Genomic DNA, 11,693 nt, shown 5'->3' on the forward strand with positions numbered 1-11,693 from the left:
CTTCTCTAAGAAGAAGAGGAGTGTGTGATGGGAGCGCTGGGAGGAGAGAGGAGACTGTGATATGGATGTAAAGTGAATAAATAAATAAATATTTTTTAAAAGCTAAGCATCAGTTCTTTAAGACTATTTGTTCATGTATGAAATTGACACAGCATTATTGTAAGACACAACATTTGAATGATCTTAGTAAACTGAAAAGTTCTTTACAAATGCAATTCTTTTTGACATTATTAGGTTTTCTTTTCTTATCTTTTCTTTTTTTTTTTTTTTTTTTTTTTTTTTTTTTTGACATCAACAAAGCAGCATCAAAGTTTTTATTCACGTGAATTGTTAAAAATGAACATCTACACCAGTGTAAATGAGGATGGGAGAGCAAGGCAGGGAGGGCCAGGTGGAGGACTTCCCTCTATTGGTAATAAAGCTCCAGGCTCATCCCATCATGGATTTCATAGTCTCCCAGAGACATGTGGTCCTTAAAAATCGTGTACCACTTTTTAAGAACGATCTTATTCCAACGGGTGCCAGTTTGGGCCGCTATCAGTTTCTTCAAGTCCCCGATGGTGTCATCGGTGTTGCACTTAATGCGAACTTTCTTTCCTAGACGGTCGTTGCATTCCACCTCAATCATTGTGGCCCACTTTGCCTCCCACAACTCCTATGCTCTCGAGTCTCGGCAGCTTCCTGCAATCTGCGGCCTCTCCGTTTAGCTTCCGCACCTCTCGACATTATTAGGTTTTAATTCATTTCCAACCTTGCTCCACATGGCAAGATAAAGTCAATAGCCACTGTTCTATTATATAACCATATGATTTGCATATTCAAATATTTTTCCTTTACTGTAACCTCATATAGGAAATTTTAGCCAAAGTAACTTTAAAAAATTGACAGCAGAACCAAAATGTTAATACAATAAATCACCTCAATGTGTAACTCAATTCGCATCTCCTCTGATCAGTAAGGAAAGATAATCTACTTGCAGAATGGAAGTGGAGATTAGGAAGAAAACGGACCAAAGTGTAAAATGTGTTTAGAAAGTTTATTTTCCATCACACCCTATCTAAACTTGAAGTAAAATTCATAGCCCTCTAGGTTTTACCTGCCCATCAATACACCATGCCACACTGGATATTCTTATCTGTGCGGGTCTTATCTGATTGACTGTATAGCAGAGTGAGATATTGTGTTCTACTTCCTGCTGTCCTATCTGCCTGAGCTCAAAGTATCTAGCCCTGGGCTGTCACGACCAGTGAGTTCAGTCATTTGTCAACATCAGAGTATATTTACTCTGTAGAGTTTTCCCCCCCGGAGAGTTTCTCTTGGCATCATCTTCGAGGAGTTTTACAACCTTTCGATAAAAATATTTTGGGAGAGGAGCATGTCAAGAAAAGCAAATGGCAACACATGGCTCTGTGAAAACAACAGGTGCAAGGGCAAACACCAGGAGATGCAGACTGCGAGTCTGTGCGGTAAGGCAGCATGTAAGGAGGCAGATAAGAAGGACAAAGATGAAAACAAGTGTGCCTAGAAATGTCTGGTTTTCACTGGCATCTTCTTACTCTCCCCAGAAAGCTCAAATCCCTACATAAAATAAATTCCTGGGGACAGAGACAAACACCTTGTATAATCAGTTCTTTAGCCAGGCCTTTATGCAAATCCACCCATCTAAAGTACCACCCTGTCCTCTTCCTGCCCTATTGCTTTGCTCAGCCAGGGGCGGCCTTTTCTCTCCATCCTTTGAAGCCCTTCTCCAGAGCTTCTCACAAAGGCACTTTGCTGATCCATGAAACAAGCCTCCAAGGTGCTTTGACTAATATCTCATGACCGTATAATTGATAGCAAATGTATCAATTAATTCATTAGGCAGGATCCCATAAATGGAGGCAAAGTATGCTTTGCAGACACAGCCAACATCAAACATTCAACTGTTTGTACACGTGTAAAGCCCCTTCTTCCTTCCTTTCTGCTATAGTTTGGATCTTAAATGTACCCCAAGGGTCGATTCTAAAGGCTTAGTCATCATTCCGTAGTGTAAATGAGGATAGAGGAAAATTTAGAAGCTAAAGTTCCTAAGGGGAAATCGTGTCACAAGGGGATGTGCTTGAAGAAGTCATTAGGATCGTGGCCCAATACTTCTCCCTGGCCTCCTGGATACTATGAGGTGAACCACCTCCTTGCCTATACATCTGCACACTTCTGCCCCATAGGAGCCTAGAAGCACCTGGACCAACCAAACTTCAAAACTATGATCTCCCAAACTGTCATTTCCCCTTCTAGCTTTATCTCAAGGATTTGTTATAATAACACAAAGTTGAGTTATATACTCTCCTTTTTGCCTAGGATGTCTGTGTCACAGATTTGTCCCTACGGAGGATTGAGTCAGCAAAGCCAACACCATAGTGTTGAACGAAGGTGGAGAAGAAGCCACTGACATGAGCAGAAACGGATGAAAATTGTAGTGTATTCACAATCTACTCACAAATCCACAGGTGAAATAAATGCTTGTTATTAATCAATGGGTTTCTGCAAGACTTCACACTAACAGCATTTTTACTCTAGGGTACAAAAGTTCTCAGGCACAGCCTTCAGAGGAAGACATAGGTCAGTGCTAATCAGTGGAATACATATTTCTTTCTTTTTGTGGCCTAAAGGAATCTGCTGCTAATCTCCAAAGAGAAAGAAACCCATTAAAGAGACATTACTTGTATTTACAGGTCAGATATACTAGATATTTTCAATTTGATCCTGAGAGAGATCTATGTTAAAGCAATGAATAATTAAAATTAATATTTAAAGGCATATTCTTCAATCATGTTGGAGGACTGCCTCAATTTTCTACTCTAACATTTCATTATAATTTACAGTATGCAGCTATTCTGAACAGTGGAAATTGGAGTCCAATGGTAACTTTAAGCTGAGATTATTTACCAAACTTCCTAGCGAGAGGTAATTGGCAGTGAGTTTTTTCCTACTCAGTGTGTGTGTGTGTGTGTGTGTGTGTGTGTGTGTGTGTGTGTGTGTGTGATTACCAATTGTAGTGGGAAAAGTGTCTACAAATATTGCCAATGAGTCAGCAACTACACAACACAACTGAGGAGCCAAGAACTCAGAGATCATAATCATTTCAACATGAATCAAAAACTATGGTTTTTGGTTTTCATTTTGACCTGCACATTGGACCAGAAACCTGCTCAAACTCACTCACAATTTTCACTTGATTTTTCCAGAAGAATTACGTTAAGTAAGTGATTCAGGTCTCGTGTTCTGCTTTATAGTTTGATGTCTGTAGACAAATCTGAACTAGAAATATTTTAAGGCCACACCCCTCAACCTTGAGAAATGGTCTCTCTTCCCCTATATTATCAACCCTACAACTGCATTTTATTGAGGAAGGCAGTGACATGCATGAGTAGTTGACAAAAAGAGCCTGGCTTTTGGAAATAGAAAGCTAGTAATCATCAGTCATCTTTTGGCATCTGTCAAACAATGAAACACTGGATTATAGGCTATATAATGGCTAATTACCCAGAAGCATGTCCCAAAGAGACCCTGTGCTGTATCTGGAATTGGTACCTTAGAACCCTGGATGTACTTTTGAAGCCACGCCTGCTGGTTCTGGAATGCTCATGTCTCAGGGGCTGCCCTCATCGTAGTAGGCTCCTCTTTGACATCTGCTGTTTTCCATTACTGCCTTCCAAGTCTACAACTTAAATGTGGCTGTGTGATTGACAGTAGTTACAGTGCATATTTATGCCGTAATTGAAATGAAAAAGAATTTTTAATAACTTCCACTGGAATATTCACAAACTTAAAGTGAGGAACTCCCTGAAAGTGCTGGACTGCAAGAAAAGATAGCAGATGTACACCCACTGGGTCCTGGGAAGGGCTAGGGTGCTCAAGTGCTGGCAGGGTTGCAATGCCAACTGACAGCCTAGTTCGGAAAAGAAAAGGGGGTGAGGGAAATGTGTGAGTGACCTCTTGCTCTTGGTTCTTGATTTAGAAGCTGAGTGTCCTGGAGCGAATTACTCAGTCTCCCCAGTACAAACCATCAATCTGCATGGAGTCCCTGAGTCCCTTTCTGCTTGCCAATAACTCATTTCCACAGATCAGTCAGGCTTCTGCTTTTCCTAACATAAATTTGATGAGGTAATTTGGCCTTTGAATGCCTCCAGTGATGGCCTAAAGAGGTGACTGCAGCCAACATCACCCTATAGGATTTACCCCCTGCCTCATTGCCTTTCAGGGGCACTTTTCTTTTTTTCTTTCTTTCTTTTCTTTAACTTTTATTTTTTTATTAATTCATTCATATTACATCTCAATAGTTATCCTATCCCTTGTATCCTCCCAATCCTCCCTTCCCCCTGCTTTCCCCCTACTCCCCTCCCTTTAGGGGCACCTTTAAACCCACCTTCACCCTCATTGCTTGCCGGTCAGTTCTGCGGCCACTCTAGCACAGTCAAGACTGTCTCGGCTCAGGATTCCCTCATTCACTGTTTGGAGTGTCCTTGCTCCAGACACAGCAATCCTGAATCCTTGTTAGCACTCTAGGTTTTGGCTGACCACCTTATCTAGATCGGACACTACTGAAAACATTTTTATAATACCTTCATTTTAAAACTATTAGTCCTTATCAATGTCTAAATTACTTCACTGGTTTATTCACCAAGCTATTGTTTTCTGTCTGCTCCACTAAAAAAAGATGTGGGTGTGCACTGACCTCTGCACCCATGGAGAATTTCGAATTGCTCCCAGGCCATTAATCAGCTTTCTAAGCTGTGTGCCAAACTCCTGAGCTTCTGGCTCAACTCTTTCTATCGTCTGCCTAATTTCAGGCTTCCCTTTGCCCCACTTCCTTGAAATTTGAGTTGCTTGTCATGTGTTTGAGCAGATGGGACCTCCCACTTCTCTGAAACAGATGGCATCCTGCATGTCTAGTGTAGGCAGAGTGCGGCTAGCCTGCGAGATGAGCACATGATCAGAGTCTCCAGGGCTATGAAGTTCAGGAGGAACTGAGTGGGAGAATGAGTAGAAGAAAGATCAGACACATCCGGTGGGCTAGAAGTCAAGTGAAGAAAGATACAACAAAGGTGACTGAAAACAAGTCAGCTTCCTGTCTCATGAGCTGCTCACCCCGCTCTGGAAGCAGGATGGCATCCCCATCCCCAGAAAAGTCCTATTACAGTTGCGTTTCCTTCTGACTTTTAGCTAAACTGATTCCAGACGGTTAAAAGTGGGCATGTGCTCAAGCAGAAAGTGGACATCCACTAACAGTCCCTCAGCACAGCCCTGGATCTGAAAATGCTTACTGGTTAGGTAATGATCTTCAGTCGGCTTTGCTTTTAATTATCCAAACTGTCCAGATAACCATTTGCATTTACCCTGCTAATGGAGATGGTCGTGGTCCTGCGAGCCATGGTCTAGATTAGATTCCACCCTTTGCCCTTTTAGTGTCTGTCACCATGGGTCCTCTACCGCTCACGCTGGGAAATTAACACTACTGACCTTGTTTATTTCCATCCTGATGTAGAGAAAAACCTCTCTTTTCCCTGATTCCATAGAGAGGTGCAGGTGTCCTAGCATCTTATAAAATGACTCTGCAGGTGAGTAGACATGGGGTGTTCAACTCCATCATCCTTCCAAGCTGCTCTTACTTCTCTGTAATTGAAGCCTGTACTCTGGTCTCGCAAGGCATCCTTTCTTCATGATTCCGGGGCTAAGGTGCTCTCTCTCTCTCTCTCTCTCTCTCTCTCTCTCTCTCTCTCTCTCTCTCTCTCTCTCTCTGACACACACACACACACTCACATACACACACGCATGCACACATACACATGCACAGACACACACACACTCACAGACACACACATACACACACACACCACACGCACATACAACACATCCCACATACACACACACACATCCCACACACACATATACACACACATACACACACACACACAAACATCCCACACACACATATACAAACACATACACACACATACACACACACAACTGGGTAGTGAGCATTCTGAATCTCTCCATCATGGAGCCACAAGAAATGAAATTCTTTTTTTGTGTGTGTAGGAGATTCAATTACGCCTCTACGTTAAGACGAGCTGCTGAAGAGGGACAGGCAGCCCCGCCCTGACCCCACATGCAGATCAAGTGAGAGATGATACCCAGAAATAAACAAACAAGTTATCACTTCGATATATGGCACTAATATAATTGAAAATAATAGAAATGCTCTGATCTGCTTAGGCAAGCAAAGGAAAGTTCATTTTATATATATATATACATATGTATATATATATGTATATAAATGTATGTATATATTTTTTTTAATGGTTTCTCATGGAGCCAACAGACAGACGTTAGGAGGAACCGGTGACACTGGAGTGACAGTAGTACCTGGGCCTGACTGCCTTCTGCTTCCTGCTTGTGTTAACTGCGTCTTGATCTTCCTCATACTGTTCCTCTCCTCTGGCCACTAGCTCTGTGTCTGCTTCCTGCCCGACTCAAACCTTCCGGCGAGACCGGCTTCCTCTGTTTCTCAAGTCCATTTGGAAGAAACAGAACCAGTGAGGCCTCCCACGGACCCAGCTACTCAGTATCCCAGGGCAAAGATTTGACAGCTCCACCTCTGAACTGCTCAGTGAGGACAGGTCGTCTAAAATACAAATAGGCAGTCCTGTAATAGTATGCAAGGAGTCCGGAGGTGACAGAGCAAGAGACAAAAACAAGCACCACTTACAATCTTGATCTACGGAGTCACTTATAAGTCACAGCAAAATGTCTCCCCAATTTCTGAGTAAATTTATGTATATCATACCAGCTGCCTGTTGGGTTTCATCTCTTTTGAGAACAAAGAATAACATTAGAAGCACAGAAATATTGAAAGTCTTCTTATGTATATAATAGATTTGAGACATTGCCACGAGCTCTACTTAACTAAATACAGAAAATTGCTCATACCATTTTACTTATGTGAAATGTCTTGGTACTCAATGTGCTTGCTCACAAGATTAAGTGTTTTCTTCCTCATTTTTAGCTGACAGGGAGTCCTTTACATATACCAGAACCCTGACATCAGTGAGCCAGATGGGCATAAGGAAATTAGAAAATAACAATGCATAAAGTAAACATCAATTGCTGGTTAGAGTTCTAAGGTTATTTTTAGGATTAAAATCATGGTGTTGTCTTCCTTACTCCCTACCTCTACACCTTTGGGCCTTTGTTTCCATAACCCCTATCCTGTGAGGACATGGGTGAGGTTCACAGCGCCAAAGGCAGAATGCTGAAGGTATTCACTCTGGAAGGTAGACACTAAAGAACCGTGTGTCTGCGTCAGCAGTGCAAGAGCATCGAGGCTCATCTTGCCATCTGTGTCTGATGGAACAAATGAGTAAGGAGGAGGTAAGCCTCTCACTGCGTCTCAGTACACATCAGAAGTCCTTTCTGGAACTTTCTGGAGTTTGGGTCATTATTTCCTTTCCAACTCTTGAGGTTTTTCCCAGGATTAGCACTAGGTGTGGTCCCCTTAACAGAAGCACTAAAAATTCTCTGTTCCACATATGGCAGTATTGTTGCCACCACAGGTGTGTGTGTGTGTGTGTGTGTGTGTGTGTGTGTGTGTGTTTACTACAAAAGCAAGAAGATTATTCCTAACATGTCCCAGGGACCATTTGCAAGAATGAGGATATTTTCTTTCTAGAAGTATTCTTATGTGTCTTTTCAGGGCCAACTAGTATACAATTCTAATAAACAAATACCCAATTTAAATGTTCGTGAAATGAACTTTTCCTTTTCACTATTAATAAACATACTGTATATTTCCAAAATCATAACTATGGTGTAAATTTTAATTTCTTGTCTTTTGGTTGTTCCTGTTTCTGCACTGTTCTTATTCTCCTATTTCTTCTGCAGCCTTGGGAGTGGTTTTGAAAAGAGAAGAATGTTTCCATATCTTTGAAGTTTTTTCTCCAAAATGAGATTTTCACATATTAGGGGCATGTTATTACTTTTTCCTCTTTCTTTGCTGATGCTTACATTTAAGTACTTACTGTTCTTTCCTTGTGGTAGAACTAAGTGAACAGTTTTGACTGAGATTTCTAATGGCTTTCTTTAAATGATGCTCTTTTGTGCTAATTGGCTGGCTGTTCTGTGTTTACCATTGCCTATAAAGCAGTAGTGAAGATTTGGCTGTACGGTTAATCTGATCACTCTCACAGCCACTACCGGAAACGGACACATTAAAAGGTTCATTGAGGGAAAGTACTTTTCTGAAGAACTGAAATTGGTAATGACGTAGGTCAAAGAATAGGATGGAAATTGAGGTTTTGATTTCTGCTACCTCACACAGTGGGAAACTTTTCCTTTAAAGCCCACATGGAATAAAGGAATTAACTGTGCTCTGAACCCATTTTTTGATCTCCTTTGACTGTAACAATCTTTTCACAATACAATATAACTCTGTGTGTATAGCTCTCCCATCTAAAGAGCTGGTAGAGAGAAGGGGTCTGTATTAAAGCACACGAGTAAAACTCTGATTTCAGCAGAACATGGGATTCATCTCCAAACTGGATCTTACAGCCTTAGGCTCAGCAACACCACATCATGGAGAAAGTTTTACTGCCTAACAGAGTCTGAATCCAAAGTGAATAATGTCTTCCATCCTAGGGTTTTAATATGTCACACAGTTACCTTTTACTTTCTGGATTTGCAAAGGGAGATTCAGCAATTTTAAGTGATTCCAGGTCCTATTCTTTTCTGCCCTCATTAAGCTTGCAAAGTTCTGCCCAAGCCATATCTGGAAAGAAAACAAACTGTGACACAGATAACACCATCCATCTGGGTCACTGCAGCAGTTCTCTGGGATCCGTCTGTGCTGATATGAAACGCAGGGGCTGGGGATGCCTGCTGCCTTGCTGTTGGCAGTTTGGGTTCACCTTGATCTCTTTTCTGAACTCCCAGAATGCTTGCCGTGAATTCCACACCAAACTCTCCGTCGTTCACTGCTCAGTGCTGTTATTCATGTTGTTGTTGTTGTTATTGTTATTGTTGTTGTTGTTTGTTGTTCAATTGCTCAACTGGATCACAATTCTGAGACATTTGCTATGGGGAAAACACTGGTCTAGATCAGCGTACACATCTTTTCCCTTCTAAATCTTGCAAGGATTCTTCCACTTACTTGGCATTAAAAAAAGAACACAAACATAAAGCCATCTAACTGGACTCAAGGCCCATACATTAGGAGGGTATTTCTGCCTGGAGCTGTACATCCAGCCAACTCCCCATGGATGACGAGTTATGCACCCTAAAGGAGAACCTATTACTGCCACTTTCCTAAGCCATCACAACTCCTAACTGCACTCTAAACACTCACCCTTATAGCCAAAAATAAGTGCAGCTCTCACCTCTTATTGAAGAAACTTCTTGTTACAGCAGAGGGAAGTCATTACAGAAAGGCACAACTAGTCAAAACGCAGAGAACATCTTACCATGGCATACCCAGGCCCAACTGGCACATCTGCAGCACACCCTTATACTTAAGGCTCAGAGAGCGTTGTGGGAGGAGAGTTGTAAGAGCTGAAAGATCCAGAGGACCAAGATGTCTGCAGTGAGACAGTGTCTTCTATATGTAACAGGGAAAACTTCACCCATGAAATCTCAATAATATTACTGTCTGAACAAGACCTGCACAGTGACAACACCATTTGACATGCCAACATAGACGAGAGAAATCTGACAAGAACGTATCCCTAGATGAAGGACCGCAAGGAGAGAATGAGGGCTGAGAGAGGGAGATTGAGTCTTTCCAAATGATGAGCACCTTGCTAGTTTATATAATCTCAAGTGGTGACTGCTGAACATATATACGTATGAACAGCACTGAATGGACTCAGTAGGTTTTATTTATATATTTATGTGCATATGTATGTGAGTATAATAATTGAAGAGGTCATTAACTTCAGAGGGGGTCACGGGAGGTTCCTGGAGGGAGGGACGAAGGGGAAATGATAACTCAAATAACAATAAATAAATGTATAACTCAAGGATGAAACTCAAAAAAAAAAAAAAGCAATGAATGGGTGAATGAACGAATGCATGCAAGCACGAATGAATGAATGAATGAAACTGGGCCTTCTGCCACAGGAAAGAAATGTGGAATTTATACTCTTAATAACTAAAGCCTAGGTAAGAAGGCAAAACATGTGGTACTTCAGATGGGGAAAAGCCCAAGAAGCTTCAATCCTACACAAAGGATCACAGGCAATTGAGCAAAACTAGGAGACATGGTGGAAGAGCACACCATTTGGTCAGTCCTAAAACATACATAGAAGTAACATTATATGGACTTAACAGGTTATAGTTAGGAATACACATGCATACATAAAAACACATGTGTACAATAAAAATTAATGAAAAAGGAGGCCAGGAGTTTGAAGGAGAGCAGACAGGGGACATCCGGGAGGCTTTTGGGAGAGGAAAAGGAAGGCAGAAACACTGCAGATAAATTACGATCTCAAAGATAAAAGAGGTGTGGGTATTTTATAGGACTCCACAAATATTCCAACTCTTCTCCAAGTAAATGATAGATTTTGAATTACCCATATTCTTTGAAATTGAATGTGACCACAACATTTTGTGGCCAATGAATACAAATTAAATTGGGGTGTACTGCTGTGATTGGGAGAATTTTTAAGGCTCAACAGGTAATTCCCCATATTTCCTTTTTCCTAGTTTAATGAGCATGAAGTATGTGGCTAATATAGATATCTCCTACACCTTGGACCACTGAGGGTCACTGAGAGAATAGGGACCCTCTCCTAACCTTCACTGAATAGGAAACATGAGAAATAGACCTAGTTACCATGGTGATTTAAAAAAAAAATCATTACTGAAATCAATTCTCAATAAAGAATAAACAAATAACAATTCCTGCTCAAAGGGAACAATTTGATGGATTCAGCATTTAACAAAGTTATGTAACAACTACCACAACCTATTCTTCAAACGTCTGCTCTAGGACAACATCGTTTAGTGAATTTCATCAAAGAGAAGTCTGTAGCCATCAGCAGTTGCTCCCCATGCCGCTCTCATGCTCCCAGCCTCAAGCAATCACTGATATTATTTCTGTCTTTATTAAGTTCTCAAGGGCAGATACGTCACATGAAAGACCTCACTAAATATGTGATCCTTTGCAGCTGGCTTCTGTCACTAAACGTGACGTTTGTGAAGTTATTCTTGCTGCAGCATCCTTCCCTGTGTACATTCTTGTTTGACTAGTGTGTCGTAATACGGACATTGCATATGGTTTCATTTTATGAACACGTCCACTGTTTTCACTTTGGGGTATCTATGAATATTGCTGATACAAATATTTGTGCAATGTTGCTATGGGAGTAAAAAATTTTTCATTTTCCTTGGAATGGCTCTAGGAATAGAACTTCTGGATGTTTTGTTAACTGGCTTAACAGTTTGGGGAGCTGGCAAACTATTTCCCAAAGTGGCGACATCGTCTTGCAGTCCCGATGTGTGAATGTACCAGTGTTGGGAGGTTCTAGTTATTCACATCCTCACTAACAATTTTCAACAATGTTTATTGTGTGGCCTTTTTTTTAGTAGTCTTTCAAATGCATGTGGAGTAGTGCCTCACTGTGGTTTTGATTTGCATTTATTTCCCTAATGGATAATGG

General features: G+C 41.2%; 1 protein-coding gene across 1 annotated transcript; it reads right to left on the minus strand.

Moving 5' to 3' along the window:
- Positions 1–379: 379 nt before the first annotated feature.
- LOC127205659 (ubiquitin-like protein 5) lies at positions 380–681 on the minus strand. The gene has a single exon (XM_051164899.1). The coding sequence runs from the start codon at positions 626–628 to the stop codon at positions 407–409; it is 222 nt and encodes a 73-aa protein (XP_051020856.1). The 5' UTR covers positions 629–681; the 3' UTR covers positions 380–406.
- Between the last annotated feature and the right edge of the window lie 11,012 nt (positions 682–11,693).

The sequence above is a fragment of the Acomys russatus genome, chromosome 22 (assembly GCF_903995435.1).
Source record: "Acomys russatus chromosome 22, mAcoRus1.1, whole genome shotgun sequence".
NCBI lineage: Eukaryota > Metazoa > Chordata > Mammalia > Rodentia > Muridae > Acomys > Acomys russatus.

Coding starts and splice junctions, on each gene's coding strand:
- LOC127205659 (XM_051164899.1), bottom strand. CDS start 628: ATGATTGAGGTGGAATGCAACGACCGTCTAGGAAAGAAAGTTCGCATT.